The sequence below is a fragment of the Belonocnema kinseyi genome, chromosome 1 (assembly GCF_010883055.1).
Source record: "Belonocnema kinseyi isolate 2016_QV_RU_SX_M_011 chromosome 1, B_treatae_v1, whole genome shotgun sequence".
NCBI lineage: Eukaryota > Metazoa > Arthropoda > Insecta > Hymenoptera > Cynipidae > Belonocnema > Belonocnema kinseyi.
In genome coordinates this window covers 161,742,611-161,767,638 of record NC_046657.1, presented here as the reverse complement: position 1 = coordinate 161,767,638, position 25,028 = coordinate 161,742,611, and the positions used below count along the sequence as shown (strand labels likewise).

Sequence of the window (25,028 nt, the reverse complement as noted above, 5' to 3'; positions counted from 1 at the left end):
AAATCGATATTTTGAGTACTGTACTCTGGCCTTTTTTGACTTAAAATTATTAATACTGATCTAATGGAATATTTATTATCATTGGTTAATTAATTTGTAATTGTTTGAACAAATGGAATTTGTTTAAATATTTTTGTTCGAAAATTAATTTTTGCCCTTAAAATTATTACTGTTACTCTCGTGGAATATTTAATAACATTGATTCATTTTTTTTAATTGTTTAAACAAATGGAGTTTGTTTGAATAATTTTTTTTTAATTTGTTTTTCTCTAAACTTTATTACTATTGGTCTAGTGGAATATTTATTAACATTAGGTTATTCATTTTCCATTATTTAAACTCAAGGAATTTGTTTAAAGAATTTTGATTCGATTGTTTTTCAAATAAAAATTATTACTGTTGGTCTAGTGGAATATTTATCAGCAATAATAATTAACTAATTAATAATTAATTCAATAATAATAAATTTATCAGTAATATTTAAGTAATAATTTTTATTACAAAATTTTTGTAAATAAAACTAATCAAACAATGTTGATAAATATTCTAATGAAGAAATATTAATAAGTTTTAATAAAAAAATTATTTACAGAAATTCCATTTGTTTAAACAATTCAAAATGAATGACCTGATGTTAATAAATATTTCATTAGATCAATAGTAAGAATTTTTAGACAAAAAAAAACAAAATTTCGAAAAAAATTGTTTAAACAAATCCCATTTGTTTAAATAATAAAACATTAATTAACAAATGTTAATAAATATTCTACTGAACGAATAGTAATAATTTTTAGGAGGGAAAACGAATTTTCGAGAAAAAAATTATTCAAACAAATGCCATTCGTTTAAATAGTTGAAAATTAATTAACCAATGATAATAAATATATTCAATAGACCAATATTAATAATTTTAAGTGAAAAAAATACAAGAATACAGTGTTCAAAATGTGGATTTCATAAAAAATTGACATTTTTGGTTTTAAGGGTGGTTTTCAAGTACTCGCGAGGGTGCGTTAGGGGTATCAAACCCATATGTTAGATAGATGAAATTCTTTGTTGGATAATTCTCTACAGGCCCCCATACTTTCCCGTCACATTTTTTCAAACCCTAAAAAATTATTCTAAAAACTCAAATTGAAATAAAATTGGGGGGATCGTTGCTCTCTAGCATGCAAACAAATTTTGCCATGCATTTTTGGACCACCCTTATGTACCTATAATAATTACTGGCTTATTTAATTTAAAATACGGCGAAAGTGGCCATCCCAGTAAGGGAAACCAGATTGTACAACTGACATTTATGTGTGCGAAACTGAGGCAGTCAGCGACAGCTCGCCCGGTTAAGGCAGCTTTACTGTAGAAAATTAAATTACTACAAGGCTATAAAAGTTATGCGTAAAAATTTAATGTACAACAAAAAATTGCAAATTTTGCAGCGGTTCATTCACATATTTTAAGGAGTAATTTTTATTATTTTTTACCAAACGCATAACTTGCCAATATAAAAATAAATAGTGGTACTAAATTCATAAGAACTTTATACATGCTAAACAAATTTTACTTTTATGATTTATGTTGGAATATAAAAGATACTCAACGATATTTATTATTATGCCAGTATTGGACATACTTTTTACGTTGTCCGAGTAATGGTCGGTTCACCTTAAATTACATGAAAAATGAATATTCAGTTTTAATATTGATTTGATTGATGAAGGAATAATTTTATAATAATCTAAAATTTTTTATTTCTAAAAATGAGGGCGTCATATTTAATGTAATATTTGAATTTTTTAAATCTTTACCTAAATTTTCATGCAGCGACACAACGAACTTGTAACATGGACTTTCATAAGAAACTTGGTTCGTAAGCTTGAATTAGCTTAGAAAGTTTGAGTCTATAAATTCAAATTTAATAATTTCAGGTTCGAAATATTTCGCTTAAAATTTTACACTCAAATTTGTTGTTGTTAAAAATGAGTTAATGCTATTTTTAATTAAAGAAGGTTTTAAATAATTTATAAATCAAATATTTACACATTTTTAGAAACCGGTTGCTCAGTTCGATCGACTTTTCTCCTTGAGTAGATAGATACACTATAATCAATGAGTTGGGGAAGTTAGGGTGTTTGTGACCGTTATTGGGGTGCAACATAAATTGAAACAAATGCTAACTCATATGGATCGCAGCACATTCCGAGTTTTATTGCCATCTCATTTCATCTCGCTGTCACAGCGAATTGGCTTTATCAGCGTTAAGCGCGTTATTGTTTTAACCTTGAGCGTCACACCACCCTTATGCCACAACCCCTACAACACTGTTGCTCTTACCAATGGCCATTTGAGGTTCAAGAAAGAGATTTTCGCCCTAACTTTTTCCGCTTCCGGATTCTGTGCACTGTTGGCTGCAGTCGCCCTTAACAGAGGGGCTAGATAATCGTATCAGCGCAGAATATCTTCACGAGGGGTAAGTCTGGAGCAGTAGTTGTTTACTTTATAGTGGTAGAACTTGAGACTATAAAAGGAGGAGCAAAAGGGTTTAACGAGTATTGGACAGATAACTTGTTACTGAAAAATATGCTACTGGAATAAGTTCTACGATTATTTAGATAAGAATCAACACGAAAAAAATTTTCCTGTAAAAAGTGTAGAATCAGTCCAGGAATTATGGACGGGTTCCAAAGTTTTGGTGATTTTAAATGACTTTTAATAAAATGTTTAAATCTTTTAAATACTAAATTAAAACGAGTTTTGAAATTCTCGATAATAGTCTAGGGAAAAAAGTTCTGTACTTACTATACAAAATTTAAGGAAGAAGCAAAATTCAGCTCCCTTGTGAAAAATAGCGCCGGCTTCTTTTCCACAAAGATGAAAATTTGTAGAAACTGAATTCGGATATGCTATAAAAATATCATAACGGACGTCCCTGGACTCTTTTTTGAGTAATAATAAACAAACAAATTTGATTGTGCTAAATAAAAATTGTATGCTTGTCCATTATTTTTAAGTTAGGGTCATTTTTCAGCTCTCTGTCATTCCGATAATGCAGTTATCTATCGTACCGATGCTGTCGGTAAGCACCCTAGAATGATTATGGGATATAATTATAACACACATAACCTCAGAATATGCACACACGTTTTTAGAAAGATCAGAATTTTTTGGAATTAACCCACACAAAAAGTGTGCAGGGACGTCTGTTAGCACGTCCGCTATCATTTCCCACATTTTTAATGCAACATATTTATTATTCTAGAAAAAAAGCCGAGGGAACCTAAAACTGGTAAAATTAATCATTTTCTAAGTATGCATGGCCCCCACTTTTCTGTTGTCTTCAATCTGGAGGGGAAATTGCGGTGAAACTAATCCAGCAAATAGCGCCACAATCAGTTGGTCTGGCTTTTCCGTTGATGAATATTTCAGAGTTTATGAAAATAATTGTTTTAAAGTTGTCTTGTTCTTATTATAAGTGCGGTAAGAATGGGATGTAAATGGGTAGCTCCTGGTTGCAAGTCAGGTTATGACAACAACGAACAGAAATTTTACATGTTCTTTAAGGCCATGTGACGAGAGGGTCACGTGACCAAACCTGGTCTTCAATTTTTCTTTCCCAACTTACGTCTAAACGAAATGAGGTATCGATCTGAAAGCTTGGAAAATGAAAGAGGAGGTAATAAAGTCCATGTCTCTGCTTTGTTTCGGTGGAAATTTAAAAAAAAAGATTTTTTTAAAGAAAATATAGTTTTCTTTCCCAACTTACGTCCACACGGAATGAGATATCGTGTTAAAAATTTGACACGATAAATAAAAGGCATGCAAGAATGTTTCTCTGGTCCTAAATAATTAGAATAGTGAAAATTTGTTTTTAATTTCTATTTTGGAGAAATACCGACCGTGCTGTCGTCAAACCCTGCAAGCGATTTGCAATGTTGTCAATGGGCTAGTTATGAGGTTTACATTCATCAAAGTGGGGCAAAACAGCAAAAATCGCTCACGAACATTATGCACAAGCAATACAAAAACTAATGTTTGTACTTGAAATACAAATAAACATATTTGGTCTGACATACGTATCAGTCTAGTATCAGCTGTGTCAAAGCAGCACTAGCGCGGCGAGTAAACAACTTCGAACTTCTAGGGTCTGTGGGTAAAACAGATTACATGATTACCATAAGAGAAAGTTAAAAGTCAAACTTCTGCTGTAAAACCTAAATGTGTCCGTCGATAATCATTACCTGCATAAATAAACTTTTTTCTTCCTCCAACTCTTTGCAAGGCCACAAACGATTCTTTAATATTTATTAACATTTCCCGAAAAAACTTTCCGCGTTATTTAAACTTTTATTTTTCAATATGAGTAAAAAAATATTGATCAGCTGTTATAATCATCACATGGCCTTAATAGTTTACAGTAGTTTCATTTCAGTCATAAGGATTTCAATAATATAATTCACTATTTAATTCAAACACTCCTTAAAGTTTGAATAAAAATGCTAAATATAGCAGACGGTTTGTTTACTTGTCTAAACTTTCCGAAATATTTGTCAAATAATCGGAAAAAGCAAAAATCTCCTAAAAAGAGATTTCTAAAACCGCTGAAACGATAAGCAGCCCATCTGAGAAATTACACACTAATTGTACCTAACTCACTAGATAATGTAGAAATTGATCATGATAAAATTATTATGTATTGTAGGCAGCGAGAAAAAAAAGCTTGCAAGATTAAGCAACAAATAAATTATTGAACTTTATAAATGTATATTTGATGTTCAGTTTAATTAAAATATATATATATATATTAAATAATATTAAATCCATTTTCTCATTTATTAGTCTCGTGATTGACTTTTTACTAAATTATTCACTCAAATAGTTTAATTATAATTACCATTACTTTTTAAAAATATTTTCTTCAAAACTTGAAATTGTTTAGATGTTAAAGATACAAATATTCTTCACTATGCAATTTAGGTTGAGGTCTTACATATTATAATTATTATATTATATTGAATATAAGTGATATATTTCTTATCAATTCTCCTGATCATGTGTATGTTTTAAATATTTTTGTCATTGAGGTCTTAAATATTAATAATTTTTTCACTAGCTAAATTAATATTTTAAACAATAAGAAATGTTTTTATCTATAATAAATAATAAAATAAATAATAGCAGCAAAATAAATCATAGAAATATAAAATTTAAACTGCTTTCAAAATGTAAATGTAAAATTTGCAAACAGCATCAAGTTTTTAATTATTTTTGTTTGGCTTGGATAGAAAATTCGGCTTTGATTGTTCACGTAGCAGATATTTTATGGTACAAAAATTTTTTTTTGACTTAAAAAAAAATTTAGCAACAATATATGTAAAATTTAAGTATATACCATATTCGTTATTTTTATAATTATTTGAATGAAAAATTAATCAAAGTTAAAGTCAAATTTAAACTTGTTTCTATAAGAAGAATTATTTTATAATAATGAAGGTACTCTAAATCTAAATTAGTGAAGTTTCACTAATTGATTAAGCGAGAAGTAGGTTACTACTAATTAGTGAAAAACTACTAATTCAATTAGTGAAAATATTTTACTGAATCAATTAGTGAAATTTCACTAAGAAAATAGTGGTTTTGAGAGGTAAAGTATCTACTATTAAATAGTGAAAAATCACTCATTCAGTAGACAAAATCAATCATGACATCCTGATCCTCTTTTAGAGCTCTGGCTAACTCTTCCGCAGTTAGGCTGTCGTACTCCTAAAACTCATTGGACATTTCGGCGTGGATGACGCATATACCTTAGAGTAACCAATACCTAATAATAAATTCATTTAAAATCATTAATAAAAATACATCACGATACTTAAAATTGTCATCCATATTTAAAGAAAATATTTGCTGGTGTTAACCAATAACCCCAACAGTAAACTATATTACAAGACAAGTTATAGAAGTAAACTGTAATGTATATTTAAAAATTAAATTAATTTATGTTGACACTGTACTTATTGAAGAAAAACTTAATTAAAATTTCCATTTATTTCTATAGAAATGAATGGAAAGCTGAATTTCAGAGCCTCCAAATAAACACAGCGCTCATTTTCTGTAGCAAATGTTTTCGTCTCGATATACATATCGCAACATAATGAGGACACTATTCACTGGGAAACTACACGAAATTATAATAAACTGAAAAATATTACTAACCTGTGTTTAAAATTTTTTAGCGCCCGTAGAAAGAAAAATGATGCAAGCTGACAAATGTAAACAATGAAAACAATGCAAACGAGACGTGAGCGCGGGTTGGCGCGAGTCCACCATTAGACGTGATCACGGCTTCAACCCGTGTGGAAATAACCCCATTTGGCCTTATTACAAGTCGAGCACTAATCGAGGGCTAGTCGGGTTATTAATTTTGACAAAGTACCCAGTCGGGGACTAATTGGGCTTTTTGTTATCAAAATTTCAATCGGGGTCTGGTCGGTGGTTGATCAAGGGCTAGTCGGGCCTTTTTGTTCACTAATTTCCGTGCGGGTAATCTTCAGACTCTGGTCGGGAGCTAGTGGGGCTCTAGTCGGGTTATTCTTATTTTTGAGTTTTCGGCGAGGTCTTATCAGATGAGGCAATATCTAAAAAAGCGTAATGATTTTTTTTATTCTAAAACACTATGACTATATTAAACAATAATTTTGCACAGTTTTTTGGAGATAAGACTTATTAATGTTAACGTTAACTCAAACATTTTTAATAGATAATTATGAAGTCACTAATTTTGCACGAACATCAACTTTTTATAAAAGCAACGATCAAAATCTACAAAAAGACGTTATATTATTTTTTTCTAGTATTTTTTGGAAAACTAAAAATTTCTAGGAACATTTATAGATACCTTTGTATGGAATTTTAAGAAAATCCATACTGAAAAAGATACATATAGATCTAGGTGAAGAGTCCGCCGGAAGTCATAAGACTCTAAATTTGTATAGATGCTGATTTTTAATTGATCTGAATAGTTTGCCATATGTAAATAAAGTCTAATCCTTCAGGTAGTTAAAATTGGAAAGATAAAAAGTTTTTGATTAATCAGTGAAGAGCAGTATACTAGTTGTAAACTATTCAGCACGTTACAGTTCAGATTTCGCTACCACCTTCATTTTAGTCTTGCGGTTCTGGAAGGGTAGCTTCAAAAAAAGTCCGTAAGGGCACGACGTGCCGCCTCTCGCGCAACAGAAATGACGCGTCGAGTGTTTAAGACAGCAGTCCACAAGTAACAAAGCATAATTATCTGGAGCAGAGACTACTGTGACCAACATAGCGGTTCCTACAGAACGAAGCTCTTTCATTTCTGCGTTCCAGCTGAAATTTTTTAAAATTAATATGTCACAAATTTTTAGGAATTTTAGTCACATAAATTTATGCATTTTTAAGCGTAGGAAATGTTCCCCATTAGATCTTGGGTAAATTTTAGCACTTTCAAATATTTCAAAAAAGTTTATGGAGATTTCCGTAAATAATAAGTATTTTGAAAAACTTTTAGGGAATGTTCCACAAATTTTGGGGAGTTTGGTTAATATTCCACACGGATATATTATCATATGACCCCTACGAGTACCCGATCAGGCCCCAACTGGGATAAGTCGGGTCACCTGAATAGTCCCCGACTAATCTACCGTGACGCTACTGGTCGGGGGCTAGTCAGATAACCCGACTAGCCCCCGACTATAAGTGAGGTCAAATATTCGGGAACCAGACTAGTTCCCCATTTGAATTTCTACACGGGAATCTCGACTTCACTAATTAAATAGTGAATTAAACCACTAAATAATAGTGAAATGAAATACACTAATTGAAAATAAAGAAATTATCACTATTTTTACAATAGAAGTCCACTAATTCTAGAGTGAAAAGCCAAAAAATCACTATTTCACCAGTGAATCATTCAATCACTAATTCAATTAGTAAAATTTTCACTTTTTCAAATTCAGAGAGTAATATTCACAGATTTAATGTATTTCTATTTAATTTAATTGTATTGTTTAGGTTTCAGTAATTTGATAAAAAATAGTTCGAAAAGAATATCGACTATTTAACAAATGTTTTTAAACCCCTTAAAAATGTGAAAATCCTTGAAATCTCTTGAAATCTTCAAAATCCCTTATAATCCAGTAAAATTGTATGAAACCCTTAAAATCTCTCAAAATTGTCTAGAATCCTTGAAATTCCGTGAAATATTTAAAAATCTTACCAGATTTTAAAGCAGAACTTAATAAGAACAAAGGAATCCCAAATAAATAAGAAGATTAATGTTCTGCCCAAAATAGACGAATTTTCAAGAAGATACATTCATTTTCAATGAGATTGTTAATTTTTCAAGCCAATTGGACTAACCATCTAGAGAACAGTTAAATTTTTAACTCAAATATATGATTTTTCAACAAAAGAATGAATTTTGTACAAAAGTTTGGAATTTTCAACTAAAAAATATGATTTTTTAACAAAAAAGGTTAATTTTTGCTATAAATATTATAATATTTCAAAAAATATGAATATCATATAATATTAAGATAACATACTATTACCTAGAAAATATGAGGAGAATTTTTTCATTTTGCAGAATTTAAGCAATTTTAGGAATAACAAATTCTTCCAATATATAATCAGAAGTTTTGAGAAGATAAGAAAATAATTCGAATCTTGAGAATTTTGAAAAATGTTATGAGAATAAAAAAATTTTTTAAGACTATTAGAAAATTTTCCAATAAATCTTACCTTTTAAAAATAAATTCTCCCAGAATATTAAAAAATATTTTGAAAGATTTCCCAAATTTAAAAAAAAAATCATTTGGAACATTTTAAGGCAATTTAAAAATTTTTTTTAAAATTAAAAACAAAATCTAATCATTTTTTCAAAAATTGTAAAAGGATTTTACAACTATATAAAAAACTTCTTTATGATTCCTGGAAAAATATGAAATAATTTTTTTATTTTTAAATTAATTTTTAAATACAATTTGAATAGATTTCATTTTTCTAAAAATATCGACAAAAATGTGGATGATTTTTCCAAATTTGAAAAGAAATTCGAGTCGGTGTGAAAACATAATTAATAAGTTTAGCAGTTCTGAAGAGGTTTCAAATTTATTATTATATAATATATATTATATTCATATATACATTCATATAATTTTAAAAAGCTGATAATATTTATTTTCTGGTCTCTCTTGTACGGTCAATAACATTTTAAAAATCTTGAATTATAAACTTGTGAAATTAGAATTAAAATTTTGTTTATTAAAACGCTTGGCAATTTACACGTATAGAATGAAAGCTAATAACACTTTTTAATTAACAAAAATTTTAATTAAATCCATTTACACTGAACGAATAAATAAATTTGTAAATTTTCTAAGTAACAACATTTAAAGCCATATTCAATTAGAAACATTAAAGAGATCAGTGATTAATTTTTTTGTAACTTAACAACTTTTAAATTGGAATTTAAATAAGAAATCATATCATGTTTTCAGTAGTTTTAAATAAATATTAATTATTTATTGAATTTCTGATCAATTTTCACTTCAACATGGAAATTTGTTTTTGCTTTGTAATATTATTTTTAAATATTCCCTTTAAATTATTTTTTCCAAATAAAAAATAATTTTTCGAGGCATATCACGAAAAAATTTTCTATCTTAAAATATTTTAAAATCCATGAAAAACTGAAATATGTTATTTCAAAATACATAAAAAACTTCAAAATTTTGTTAGGAAATCTTCATAACCATCTACATTCTTCTACATTATTTTCTGAAAATAATGACACAATTCACACACAATTGTTTAAATAATATGGAGCATACGTTCTGAGATAAGGCAATACTGAATACAACCCGACAAGGTGTAACAGATTCGAAAAATCTAGAATTTTGTTACTTTTTTCCACCTTCCCTATGAACCGGTGCAAGTGAATGATCATTGTTTGTTTAAATAATTGCAAAATATCTTAAGCAAAATAATATTCCTCTTTAGAATTCGTCAAATGTATCATTATTTGCAGAAAAGAATAACATTTCACGATTTTAAGAGAAAAAAATTGTTAAAAAAATTGTTTAATGTCCTTTAGCAAAAATGTATTTTTTTTTAACATCCGCTAATAGTCTAATTAATCCTAGAAAATAATAAGTTTAGTCGCTTTACAAAAGTAAGAATCATTCAAATAAATAAAAAATGTTTAAATAATTACCAAATATACTGTAAAAATATATCGCTCCTAACGTTCTTCAATTGTGTCATTATTTCCAGAAAATAATAACTTTTTACGATTTTAAGAAGAAAAAATCGTTTTGAGAAATAAACATTCATTAACTTTGTATAATTTATCCCGAATGATAATGACCCTTCACGATTTAAACAGGAAGAAAAACTGTTTAAAGAATTAAGAATTATTTTGAAACTGGCCTCTTGTCGATTAAATATAAATCATGACGAAAAAATTCCATAAAATACCGTCCTTTTGCCATGAATTTGTTAGAGAACTGCTATTTTGAATGTTTTTTGTTGCATTTTTCGGGAACAGTAAAAGAAGATTAGGAGTGTCAAAATTAAACTTTATAGGCGTGAAATTATTCCTTGAATACTCCTTAAGGGGTGACTATATTTTAATTCATAAAAAGTTTATAACAAGCACTTATTTTTTCCATTTTTCTAAAATTGAACTTTTTGCATTTGAAATCCCATGTTGGTTTCAAAAGCCCGGGTGCACAGGTCACCGTTAAATAAATTATGCTATTTCTTTTTTGGGAAAACGAACAAATGGGGGGAGGGGTATCAATACAAATTGAAATTGGAATTTTTACAGGTATTCTGTCATTTCTAACTATCGTTTTTACATGAATTATTCTGTGATAGAAAATGAGAACGGTTTAAAAGTTTGGAAAATTTTTATTTTTAATTGTATGGTTTCAAATGACTGACTTAACATTTGATTCAGTTTAAGGGCATTTTTTGCATGCTTAACCGAATTTCCGCTTTATTATTTAAGTGTATTTTAATACTTTAAAATTTTTAAGAATTTGAACCAAAATAATTAATTTTGTCAAATTATGAATTTTACCACAATACGACAGTAATGAAAGGATTTTAACTTTAATTATTTCTCCAGAAAGGTTTTCTGCTTCTCCTGTGAAATTAGATTGATTGGACTTAAAACCGTTTACCGCTTTTCCCGATTGAATTAGTTCTTTGTGACTTGCATTTGCTTCGTGACTGCTTTCAATTTTATTATTTGCAGAACAAATTTTCAATGAGTGATAAGAAACTTCAAAATGATATATTTCGAATTTCCTAAAATTAAATTTCCTTTTGAAAGTGATGAGAAAATGTAAAGATCATTTAATAAATGGTGGTCATTGACACATCCGTTATGGAATAATAAAGTTATAAAAGAAATATTAATAAACATGAGCAAACTTGTACAAATAAAAGTAGAACTTTATTGCAAAACAATAATATAATTTGTATTGTTTTTAAGTAAAAAAATTAGAATACTTGTCAATTCTCAAAATGAATAAATTTTTGAATTATAAGAAATATTATTTGTTTGTGGATTAACAGTACTTATGAATTGGATTCAACCACAGACTGCAGATTAAACTGTTTTTATATCAATATGTACTTGACACTGGTGTCATAATTTGTTATCCACTCCACAATGATAAGGTCTTGAGAGGAATACAATTATGATAAGAAAAAAATGTCCACAAATAAACGTATAAATTAGAATCATTACAAAAATAATAATCAGGTCAGTTTGTGGGACCATCTATAAATAAGCCCACTTCATAATTTGTTATCTATTTTTTTGTACAGAATATGTTAAGCGCAATTTACATTGATTTAACATATTAAATAAAATGAATTTGATCGCTTCTAAAAGTAGTCGAAAAATATAAAAATTGAATCATAAGCGTTAAAAAGTGTTGATATATTCTGGATTGTTTTGAAGTGTTTTCAATGTTTGCGAATATTCTAGAATCTTCTAGAGTGTTTTTGAATGTTACAGAATATTCTAAAAACATACCAAATATGTTACTATACTCTGTAATTTTCCAGAATTATTTATATTTTTATTTAACTTTCTGAAAGTATATCGGTTTCACGATGAGTGGCTACTAATCTTATCTTCATAAATATAATACTGTTGGTAATCGTACAATCATACGTCGCAATTTTTTAAAGATTAACCTAGAATTCATAAATCTGAAATAGTTTTAATTTTGATAAGCAGCATGATGCACGGAAAAGTTGTCATCTCGCTTTTAATGTTTGCAGTTGGAACCTACGGTAATAATAATTTTTGAACTAAGATTATATTAATTTTAATAATTTGACTCTCTCTAAGATTATTGTTGTTTTTAAAGTCAGGGCAAAATCTTCTTTTAAGATTTCAGAATCGTATTAAAATCAAAATTTCTTTAAAACGCTTTAATATAAAATAATAATATAAAATAATTTTATTTTAGCTGGTCCAATTTCAAAAGTTGTTGGTGGTCACAATGCCCCGCCTGGCAAATATCCTTTTCAGATTATCACGAAATATGGCAATAGCTTTCTCTGCGGTGGCACAATCCTAAATCATCGTTACATTTTAACAGCTGCTCATTGTCTGCATGGGTAAGAAAAATAAAATTTCCAAAATAATAATAATAAGAAAAAATTTAGTAGATTACAAATAAACAATTGAACACAAACAAAAAATTAAATTTAGCATTTTGCGATTCTAATTGTTTCCAAACGGGTACTTGTAATTTGTCACGTGATGGCAGCATTTTCGTCTGGTGGGAATTATTTAAAGACAGTATTTTACTTTTTTGGAACAATATAAATTTGAAACAATATATATTATGAAACAAAGGTAATAAACATTTTATAAATAATTCTCACCAGATGCAAGTGGAGTTGCAAAAAAATGTGCTAATAGTATTTTATGTTAACCATATAAAATCCCAAACACAATAATAATAAAAGAGTTGATTTTGTATAAGTGAAGCAAAATTGTTTTTTTTATTATGCGCTCTTGGATTTTTTAATGTAGTGAACATTTTATTAATAGTTAAAAGTTTTGAAATCGGTTGATATTAAAAAAAGTAAGCGGATAATTTAGAAACGTGAAACTTTAGAAAAACGATTAAAATATTATTTTATTATTTAAAAATGCCAGGCCGTTAATAATTGAATGAATTTAAGCAACTAAAAAATAATATTAAAGATAAGAGATTTTTGTCAGAAAGAGGTCTCAATTTTTAATTTTCCGCCATTATCTGCACATAAATTCTTCCGATAATAAAATAAGTTTTTATTAATTCAACTTTATAAATTTTTAATTTCTTGAAATATAAGTACTCAAAATTATGGAGAAAATTCTTTCTAAATTAAACAGTAAACTTACATCAATGCCGCTGATGTTATATTCGGTAATCCTTAGAGTATCAGTTCACTTTCACCACTAATGATTGGCGTAAAACAAACTTTTTCTATTATTTGCAAGGTAGCCACTTAAATCGAAGAAAAAATTTGGAATCATTTCCTGGTCAAAAAAATTTTACGCTAATCAATAAAACTCGAAATTTATGTTGCGAAAACTGATATTTTTGTATTTAAAGTATTAAACCAATCAAACTGGAAGTTTTCTGATCACTGAGCGTTTTAAATATGTAATTAAAACATTTAAAACAATGATTTCGAGATCTGGCGTCCAGTAATATATGTAAAAATTATAAGCCTTCTAGAGACTTTTTATAAACAAGCATTCAAAATTGTATAATAATCTCCTAATTTTTGCGTATCAAACTCAAAGTTTCCAAAAATTCGTAAATTAAAAATTAAAGTTTTATTCTTTGATATGCTAAACTGTCTAAAAACGCCCATACTATTACATAAATTTTATGAAATTATGAGAATGGCAACAAGATATAAAGACTAAAAAATAAACTTTTTCCAGACTATTGAATAAAAAATTTGTCCAAAATTATAGAAATATTTGGTCATTAATCACAATTTTCCAGGAAGGAGAGAATATAAGAAAAACTTCTGTGCACAGAAATTTTCTTATTTATTTTTTTCCACAAGCATGTTTATGGAAGTAAACCCACTTGTTGCGATGAATTTCGCTCGTATGCAATTCAATTTTGAATCTAATGAAACCTAAATGAATCTAATACTATACAACTAATAACTTTAAACCTTTGAAATGAAATTATTTTTTGATTAGATATTGCAAACCAAATTTTTTGAAATATTATAAATTGAATATTTTAAACATTTAAAACTAGAAATTTTCAAGAATTTAAAATAAAAATTATCAATGAATTCAAAATTGTTATATCACAAGTAAATTAAAATTATTGGATTAGTTTTTCTACTAGAAATTTTAAGAGCTACCTACAATTTATTTAGGCTAAGTTTCAAAATAGTGGCTCCACCCTACCTTCTACAATGTTCCCAATCGATTTCAATTGGGTATCCATTATTCTGAGTTAGAGGTTAAGTTTCAACTGCAGTATTTAGATTTTGCTTAATTATTTACAGGCGGCTTTTTAATCTGCCAAACAAACAAATTTCAATAATATAAATTTAAAAAGAAGTAAATCAACATTTTACAATATTGTACACGCTAAATCAAACTGCCTACTTGAAAATCATACTATACCCCTGTCACATCATTAAACGATATGATTTTTACATTTTGTTAATCCAAATACTTCCGATTTTTCATTCGTTATACCGCCTGAACAAACATTCTACTTTTTATATTTAAAACTTTTCTTTAATTACTAAAAATGTAATTGCTTACCAATAGACACGTACGCGTCATGTGTGTTACAGACGAAAACTGCAGAGGACGTATTGCAGGCAAATTTATTTACTCAATTAAATCCGATTGGGAAAAATTGACACAATTAGCAACAATTTAAACCTATTTAACTGTTGATTACTCTTAATATATATTAATCGTGTCCAATCGATTATTTCTAACATAAGAGAAATGGCATAATGTATTGCCACTCATAGTCTTTTTTTTATTTAAAGGATTTAACAGTTACTTTCCAGTTTATGAAATTCACTCCAGTTACGCCTGTCACTAAAAATTTAATAGCTTTTTAAAAATAGCAATTGATGAAAACGCCATATATTTCTAGCTTTGATGTTACTCGCTTTAAAGTTGTCACAGGAATCAATCGACAATCCGATAATGGCACCATCTATAATGCAGAAAACCTGATCATTCATGAGAATTATAAACCAGGTGGATATTCGAATGATATTGGTCTGATTCAAGTAAAAGAGGACATTATTTACTCAAAGGTTGTGCAGCCTGTGCCTTTACCTAGCAAAAATTTCGATAACTATAACGATGAAGTGATTCTTATTGGTTTTGGAAGATTAGGGGTAAGAATCAGAATTCATTCTTTATGAACCCAATAATTATTGGGTTTATAACTTGATTATAATGAAACTTTTTTTTTCCTTTTCAGATTGATAAACCACCTGCTAAAACTTTGCAAGAAGTGAAACTCGAAATATACCCCTACTCAAAATGTATATCTCTAGTTCCACATGTAGGAAAAACCCACGTTTGTACACTTACCAAACCAGGAGAAGGAGCTTGTAATGTAAGTCAAGATTCAAATTATTCAATTGATTTTTTTTGTTAATTATCTCTCTATATTTAAAAAAGATTCTAACTTCCCACTAAAACTCTTTATCTTCTACATTCCCTAACCTTCACTATCGCCCATTATTTTTTTGCAACTTGAACATATACCTGAACGTTAACCTAAAAATAGTCGACAAAATTAAAAATATACTATAGAAATAAATTATAAACACGAAATGGTTTCATCATTTTTTAAATTCCAAGCAGCTAAAAACAAGTCTAAAAGTTTCAAAGAATTTGATTAGACTAGAAAGAACTTCAAAAAAATGAATACTAATGAAAAGTTTTTAAAAGAGTTAAAAGAAATTCAAAAGAATTCAGAAACCTGAATGAAGTTTTTTTTTTAACTATTAGGATTTGCATATATCCTTCTATAGTGATAATGTGAAACACGTAGGTCACAATTTATTACACGATATTTTTTTGGATTTGTTACAATCATCAAAGATTGCCTGCGAATTCTGGTTTAAAATGTTTAATTTGTGTAAATTGAAATTTGGTTTAAAATGCAGTATTTTTCGAATAAGCATAGATATTTAGGATTTTATTTTTTTTCGAGGTGGGAATTCTTGGTCTTTCTACTTGATACTTAAAACTAGATTTTCTTAAAAAAACTTATTAAATTTTTTTTTTTGAAACACCTAGTAGTGTATAGGAAAAACCACCCTACAGTAGGTTGGGAAAAAATTAACAGCATTCAACTGCATCAGTTTCCAAAAGTAAAGAAAGTTTTTCCTTTTTCAATAAAGCTTGCATATTCCATTAAATATTCTTAAAGAAAAAATATCAAGAAACTAGTGTATTAGCTGTATTACAACTAAACTGGGTTTTATTGAGTAAATCATAGTTGAAATTATCATTGTTTTACAAAAATCATAAAAGTTTCAAGTTTTGACATTTTTTTATCTCTGATATTCCGTGAACACAACTAAATTTTCTGGGCTTTTTAGTAACTACAAAATTTATTTTATTTTTTCGTTTACTTAGCCAATAAGAATTAATTTTAAAATGTTACAAATCAAAATATAAAATAAAAACAACCTTTAACCTGGAAAAATAAAAATGTTGACAAGGAAATTTTTCGATTATCTACTGTTGGTTACCTAGTATTTTAAAATGTAATGTCAAATAAGAAGTCCTTAAATATTTATAAAAAATTAATGAAAAACGCTTTGTGTCAATAAATATTGTCCATTAAACATCAAACTTTGATTCTAATGTATAAACATGACACAAACATTTTTGATTTAGGTAAAAAGAATTTTTTCTTTTAAACTTTTCTAAATGTTCAAACGTGTATCTGAATATTTTTATGTCTACCTTTGTTTCAAGAAAAAATTGCATTTTCTTAAAATACACAGTATGCCAGTGAAATAAAAAATAATGTAAATTTACAAAACTCGTCCTTTTGAAAAATACACTTTTAAGAGTTTTAGAAAAAATGCATTTCGAAATATTTTTTCTTATAATGAGACTGATAGGATGTCTTTTTATATTAGAAAAAAAATTATGAACGTGGAAAAGCTAAAAATCTGGGGCTTTCATTGAGAACATTTTTGTGTTTATTTTTTAGACTTCGCAGGTCACATTTAAATGATTCTAATAAGTGCACAAAAAATTTTAATTAAACGTTAATTAAGATTCCTTTATTTTTACCATAGAACGATATATCAAAACACCAAATCATTCTGACGCTATAACTGATTTTGAAATGAAATTGATCGGTAGAACATTTTTAAATATTCTTTAAAAATTTCGAAAACTAAGAAATAATCTTTGATATCCTAGAATTTTTAGAAGTGTTCTAGAATGTTTTAACATATCCTAATTTTTATCTGAATATTCTAGAAGTATGAGGAACATTTATTTCTTCTTGAATTTTCTACAATTTCTTTTTTCATCACAAAATAATTATTGGCCAATTCTTTAAAGCTTTAGAAGTTGGTGAAATATTGGTTAATATTCTTGAATGTCGTGAAATATGCTATAAGTTACTGAAATATTCTTGACTTATCTAAAATTCTCTAGAACATTCTGAAATATTTTAGGATGTTAAACTTTTTTCCAATACTAATTATTATCCTGATACTTTTTTCAATGGTTTATAATTGTATTGACAATTCCTTAGATTTAAAATTATTTAAAATATTTGGAATTATTTTGACTAGGTCTTTACTAACATTTTTCGTAACTAATTATTAATTTTAGGGCGATTCTGGTGGGGCTCTGTTAGCCAAAGGAAAGCAAATTGGAATCGTTTCATTTGGAGCACCATGTGCAGTAGGACTCCCTGATGTCTACACTAGAGTTCAAAGTTATTTAACATGGATAAAAAATAATTCGAATTAGGATATAGCAAGACAGGGTTGTAAAATTAAGTTTTAAAAAGACTTTAACATATTCGATATACACTTTTATTTCCCTTCCAAAGTAAATTATTGTTCAGAAAAAGTATACGAGGATTGACCGAAAAGTATCCGACCTTCTGCTCTATCTCTGTACGTAGTTGCACTATTTCGATTGTGTTAATTAATGAAAATCGTCTTTCAACATTGAAAAAGAAGAAGATCTTGGGATTCCAAAAACTATTGTTTCAGAAAATTCGAGCCTAATTTGTTTTAAAGTTAATTTTCTTTTAAGATATACTTTAAAGGGGAAATCACTGCCATTGACGACAATTAATTCGTGCTCCTGGTAGACCACAAAGTCTGATACCTTCTAGACCAACCTCCTACTTTATTCCTAAATAAATCACTAGGGTTTACAAGAAAGGTCACATCCACTACAGTACCAACATTGATTGTTTTTTTCCTAACAGCTTCAGTAAGCATCTCCAGTATAAATAAACTCAGCGACTGATCCGAATTACAAACACAGAACTTAATTCTCTGCAATCTAAAGTTTCCTAGAGCTTGTTTGTGACAGGACCTTGAAGATCCTGTGAGACAACAAACAGTTTCGAAGTCTCTTCCGACTAAATTATTCCAAACTGAATGCTACTAGATAGATCATATATCAGGTATAACATCTTTAGTTCAAACCCTTTATGGCGATTATGCTAGGTTCTAAATCTAGATTATGATGAACCTAAAATCCTCAAAATGTTGATCTCACGAACGTCTTATGTGTCACCAACCTAGGTTTTGTATAAATGAAACCCAAAAGGTAGCAACCGTCTCTCCCCTGTGATCGAAAACTTCCAAGATGAGGAACTATTAGGTTTCCATTTCGACTAAGAAGCTAGAAACCTATGGTCGTAATGAGGGCGTCTTTCAGAGGATATGGTGCGCGATCACCGACAAGTTTGTCAAAGTAATTCTTGCTTGGAAGACGCGTCTCATTCCAGGCACGTACTTTTGCTCTCCCTCTCTCTCTCTACTTCTTCCTCCTAATTATCCTATATCCGATGTAGTAATCCACGTCGGCCTCCACTGCCGACTGACCTCGGACGAATCTAATAATTGTCTTAAGGCGGTCGTAATTACAAACAGCTAGGGTGAATTTAATTTCAAGCGAGAAATAAGCTGTCGGAATTACTCATCTGTAGTTCTATCAATTCTAATATTCGTGAGCTGTCCCCGAGGTGGAGGATACGATCTAGAGAAAGACTCTTTCGGATAGTAAAAGAAAACTAGGGTGGAAACTCGTAGGTAGTGAATCTTAATTTGAGTCGAGAGAAGGATACTGAATTGGATCCTGAGCAAACTGTACCGAAAGCTACACTTCATGCTGTTTAGGTTCTTCCTTTGGCCTATCAGGAGCCATAGAAGATCCCTCAGCATCTTCAGTCATTTCCAGACATTTAGATTCCTTCTTTTTTAGATCGTCAAGCATTATCTTGTTTTTAATTTTGTAATTAATATTAATCTAATATATTCCTTTTTGTATTAATTTATTTTAATAATTCTCCTGGGACGACCAAAGCACCATCTAGCTTAAAACGCGCAGTGTTAGCCGCGCCGGACCGCAACCGGATTGTACTACTGGAGCACCGGTAATTCCCCAAGTTCAGTGAAATATTGTAGCTGTGGTGTGACGCTGACGCTTCTTCAGCGTCCGCGCTTCAAGTATCCTAGGGATTACAAACCGCCAACCCAAAAAGCGCGTCCGCTCAATCTGTTTGGACTAGTAGCATTCAGAACATTTTAAGAAAATTAACCTTATGCTTAGCTACAACAGACTATTCTAGAAAATTCCAGAAAAGTACATTGTATTTCAGAAGATTCTCTATTTGTCATTAATATAGTAACATATTCACATGAAGAATATCTTAGAACTTTCTCGATGATTCCAGAAAATTCTGTAAAATTCAAAAGCATTCACAATTTGCGGAAAAATTTAAACATAGAGCATTTTCCAAAAAATACTAGTAGGGTCTCAGATATTGAATATTTCTTTTAAAATTCAAGATTTTCAGAGTATTCAAAGAATTTCTGAAGTTTCTTATCAATTAGTATTTTTAGTATTAGTATTAGTAGTTTATCTTCTGCTAGAATATTGGAGAAGAGAAAATGGAAGTTATCTTTTAAAAAATAAAACTTGCTTTATTTGCAATAACAAGACGTGATACGGAAAAAGTAAAACGAGAAAAACTGCTCCACTTGAGAGTTTCTAAACAAAGTTTCTATTCACTTTTTTTCTATAGCAATTATTTTGATTTTTTCTGCGAAATATTAATAAAGTCGAGTAGAATTGCACTTTTCTCACAACAATTTCTTTTTTTAAATATTTTGTAAATAAAATTATTGTGTGCATCTACAAGTTAGACGAATTTCTTGCATAACATTTCAGACAATTTTATTGTTTTAAAAAAAAACAAGGATACTCGACTTTATTGATATTTTCTATATATTTTAGATATTACTTTTTAAAGTAATTTTTCAAGTGGAACAACTTGGTTCTTTTGACTTTTTTCTTATCTCGTATCATTATTGCAAAAAAATGCGAATTTTCATTTTTAGTAAAAATAAATCCAACTTTCTTGTTTACAAGACGAGGGCACAAAATAAGCTATTTCGAAATAAATTAACCATAATAGTACCAACTTAGAAAAAAAATAAAATGGTAGCCATTTTTGAAAAATTTAGTTTCAAGATTTTCAGATAAACCATCCTCATTTTGTCGGGTAAATTTCTTTTTTTTTTTAATTTTCCGACCGATGTTGAAATAAAATATCGGGAATGGTTTAGATACTGCAACTTGTAAAAAATCAACATATTTTTTATAAACTGCTTCGCCAACTTTAAAAGTTCCATCAATCATAACTTGGCGAAAAAATTCTTTTCTTTTCACAGCGAAATACGCTTTGTCTCAAATCTCTTGAAAAACAACATCTTTTGTCCCGAAACGATTTTGTGACTTCAGCATGCACAGCTTGCTCGACTTCAAATTAATTCAGTCTCTTGAAACATCGCAAAATATTACATTTTTACTCAAATTAAAAAAATTCGAGGACCTTTCTGAATTTAAAATTAATCTTAAACATTTAAGGGTAACGCAATAAAGGGAAATACGCGTGCAAGTGGATAAGGGTGTGGGTAGAGGTAAGACTAGCAGTATTTCCAGTGGCACTGAAAATCTTGAAAACGTGGAAGTCTCCTGGATTTTTTTGAAGCTTGAAAAACTGTGCATCTCCTTGAATTTTTTACGAGAACCTTGACTGAATATTTTTTTTAAACAGATATTCTATTTAAATTTAAAGAATGATTTTAATCTCTTAGTCTGTTATATGGAAAAAAACATATCTTTTAGAAGAAATCTGGTAATTGAAAAGTTTTTTATTGATCAAGACATAATTTATCTTTTGTTCATTGCACAATAAATAAAAACATTTCAGGGAACTTTTTGTAGGCTATACGAATTATTTTATAGATTGCAATTGACATTTTGAATAATTCTTTAAGTTTTTAATTTTTTCTTCGCTAATATAGAATATTCAAAAATAATTTTTTTTCTGATATGCAACTTGAAAATAATAACAATTATTAGTTTGAAAATTTGGAAGTTTTTGAGTGCACATCAGATTATAAATCATTACTCAAGATTTTAAAACGCGCCAAAATATTTCAGATATTTTTAAATAGTTTAAAGGATTTTGAACGTTTTACAAAGATTTCATGGATTTTAAAGACTTAAAAAAGGACTTTACACCAGATTTTAAATATTTCATAGCAATTTCACAAAGCTCTTAAAACTTTCAAAAGATGTTAATCATTTCAAAGATTTGAAAAAGAGTACAGTACATCAGATTTCGAAGACATTAAAACATTTCGAAGATATGATACGATTTTGAAATATTTCGAAGCATTTTAGAAGATGTGAAAAAATTTCACAAATATTTTTAATAATTTAATAATTTCAACGAATAAAATATTTAAGAAAAATGTCACAAGCATTTCAAATGATTTCAAAGATTTTGCAAAATTTTCCCAAAAGTTTTGAATATTTCATAAAGATTTCAAGCATTTTAAAGATTTTAAAAAGGCGTGTACACCAGATTTCAAAGATTTAGAAGATTTCCAAAGATTTTATCGATTTCAAAACAGATTTCTAAAAAAAATCAGATTTCTAAGAGTTCGAAATATTTTACATAGATTAAAATAGTATGTATTCGTACTGAAAACATACAATCGTCGAAAAAGTCCTTCTCCCCCTTGTTGCATGCGATATTTATTATAACAAGTGGATAATTTCAGACATTTCTTGAAATACAGTCATGATTTCAGCCCATATTAGATTTCGAATAAAGGAAGCATGATTTACGGTAATTTTAAGGATGATTTATGCTTACTTGCCATAAATTGTCCATAGTTTAATTTAAGAATGTCTAGAAATTTCCAGAAATTTATGGAAATTTTCGGTTCTTTATGGTGATTTTACAGGCAAATATGGTAAATTACCACAAATTACCCAAAATTCTATTTAAAATATTTATATAAATTTTCTGACATTGATGAAATTTTTTCGTAATTTATGGCAACTTATCATAAATTTACCATAACTCAATTTGAAAATTTCTATAAACTTCCGGAAATTTTTGGTAATTTACTGTAATTTCATCAATTATATTAAGTAACATTCCGTAAATTATCGCAAAGTTCTATTATCTGCTACTAAAATTTGCTTACAATACTTACAGTGAGCAGGCTGATTATTGCAACATGCGAGCTCATAGATATATAATTATCATTATTTAACTTTGACATCACTTTTTACCCTCTAGGGAGGAAAAGATACTTTTTACTCCTTAAGTAGTAAAAAGTAGAGCTTTCGCCCCGCTTCATAGACGTTGAAAGGGGCTGATATCGTGCACGTGTCATCAAAATATTATTCTGATTTTAAATGAATACGCAAGATTTCGCAAATATTTCAACACAAATTATTTCATAAGCAAAGATTTAAAAAAGATTCCAAAAATAATTCCAAGATTCCATAAAATTTTTTTACAAAATTTCACACATATTTCAGATTCAAAGGATTTTAAAGATTTCAATTATATCAAATATTTTATAAAATTTACAAAACATTTTACATAAATTTCAAGATTTCACAAAGATTACATGTGCATTAAGGAATTTTAATGAATTCAGAAAGACTTCACAAAAATTTCAAGAATTTCAAAGGCGACTTATGTTCGCAAAAAATTAATAAATTCTTCATTTATGGTTCTGCTTTTTTTGTTGGTCAATAAATAATGAAATTCCTTCTATTTACATCTATAGCAAATGGTTATTTCCTTATTCAATAAAAAAAAGGAGACCTGGCCAAACTTAACTTCCTTACCTGGAAAACCTGGAAAAGACCTTAAATTTCGTGGAAATCACGGCTAGAAAAAATAAATTAAAAGGCACGCGATAGACTGAAATAAAAAGTCTGAATTGTGAGGTAGAGATAAAATGAAAGAAGCAAAGAGAAGCTGTAGAAAAAGTGAGTAAGCTTAAGGGGGTGGGAATTAGGTAGTAGAGGGGAAGAAACACCAACGGGATGGGTTGACTCTAGATACAGACGGAAGAGGTTGGGTAGAAAGGGGAGATGAGAAGCCTCAGAGTGAATATAGTGAAGGGATAAGGTGAAGCTGGAAAGGGAAAAAAGTAGGGTGAGAAAAGTTAAGTGTTAATGAGAAGATATAGGGTAGGGATATGGGTAATAGGTAAAGGAAAAAGCGGCAGCCAATATATAGAGTCTCGAAAGTAGGAAGCAAGATATGGGATACAGGAAGAAAGAAGGAGGTAGATGAAAGTAGGCAGAAAGGAAGAAATTGAGTTTAAAGAGAGCTAATGAAAAGGTGGAAGGAAGAGAGACTAACAAGGAAGATAAGTTAGATGTGAAAAGGTTTATATGAGAAGAGTTTGGAAAGGAATTTGGTAAAAGGAGAGGAGCAAAGGGGAAGTTTTAAAGGATAGAGAATAAGCCAGTGGAAGTAAAGCTTTCAAATTTATCCTAAATCGTTGAAGAAGTTTTTTTGGAGTGCTTTGGAGTGGATAAAAGGTCTTAGAACATTTTTAAATTGATCAAACTTACAGAAAAAAGTCCAAGAAGATTTTTGAATTTTAGAAAATATTTAGAGAAGCTTTCAGAGAGTCTTAGAACTTTCAAGAAAACTCTCTCAGAAATATAAACGGTTTCTAGTTTCTCTGTTATAAGTTCCATAGAATTGAACACCTCAATGTTGCTCTACTCAGAAGAATATTCAGTCTCTATAAGAATATGGAAGAGTTTTCCCTGAACTTATGAAGCTTCCTTAATTCTGTACCGATACCTTACTATGGCGGCAGATATTGCTTCCTATATAACCGCAGACAAAGCTAGTTTTTCTATTGTAAAATGCGAGTGGGAGGAAGATCTTCAAGTTGCGCTCTAGTCGTCTCTTTTCAGTTTACGTGACGATTTATTTCCGAGGTGAATAAAAGTCCATTGTTCATCGAATTTTTATATGCTACTCGCGAAGCTCTCTTTCGGGGATAAGGTCTCAAGGGGTTGGACGTGCAAACAAAAGTGGAACCTAGAGGAAATTTTAACCATGCGAAATGTATGTATATCTTGGTTTTATTTCCTTGCTCGATCCAGTCGTTGGAAATTAGATTTTGTTTTTTTGCTTGATATGTATCTTGAGAAAGAAAGAAAGGAAATATTAAAATACTTGGAAGGGTCTTGTATAAAAACGTTAAGGCATTGCAAAATTCTTTAGAGGTTTTTTTATGGGATCCTATATCCTAGAATGTACATTTGGTAACCTAATTTGTTCATACAATAAGCAAATATTGAGGCATACGAAAATTTAATCTAGACAAGTCATTGTCAATAAAGTGTAAAG

General features: G+C 29.0%; 2 protein-coding genes across 2 annotated transcripts in view; one reads left to right on the top strand and one right to left on the bottom strand.

The window, feature by feature from the left end:
• The window catches only part of LOC117173510, a 167,493-nt gene that overhangs the window by 140,137 nt on the left and 2,328 nt on the right, over window positions 1-25,028 (bottom strand). The gene's annotated exons all lie outside the window — the stretch shown is intronic.
• LOC117180833 (chymotrypsin-2-like) lies at window positions 12,288-18,064 on the top strand. Its single transcript, XM_033373364.1, has 5 exons — window positions 12,288-12,342; window positions 12,522-12,672; window positions 15,198-15,447; window positions 15,534-15,671; window positions 17,924-18,064. Exons 1-5 carry the CDS (start codon window positions 12,288-12,290, stop codon window positions 18,062-18,064), a joined length of 735 nt encoding a protein of 244 aa, XP_033229255.1.

Excerpts from the sequence above, each read along its gene's own strand:
- LOC117180833 (XM_033373364.1), top strand. The coding sequence starts at position 12,288 with ATGATGCACGGAAAAGTTGTCATCTCGCTTTTAATGTTTGCAGTTGGA. Across the intron at positions 15,448-15,533 it reads TTGGTTTTGGAAGATTAGGG|ATTGATAAACCACCTGCTAA; the intron begins GTAAGAATCAGA and ends TTTCCTTTTCAG. Across the intron at positions 15,672-17,923 it reads CAGGAGAAGGAGCTTGTAAT|GGCGATTCTGGTGGGGCTCT; the intron begins GTAAGTCAAGAT and ends TATTAATTTTAG.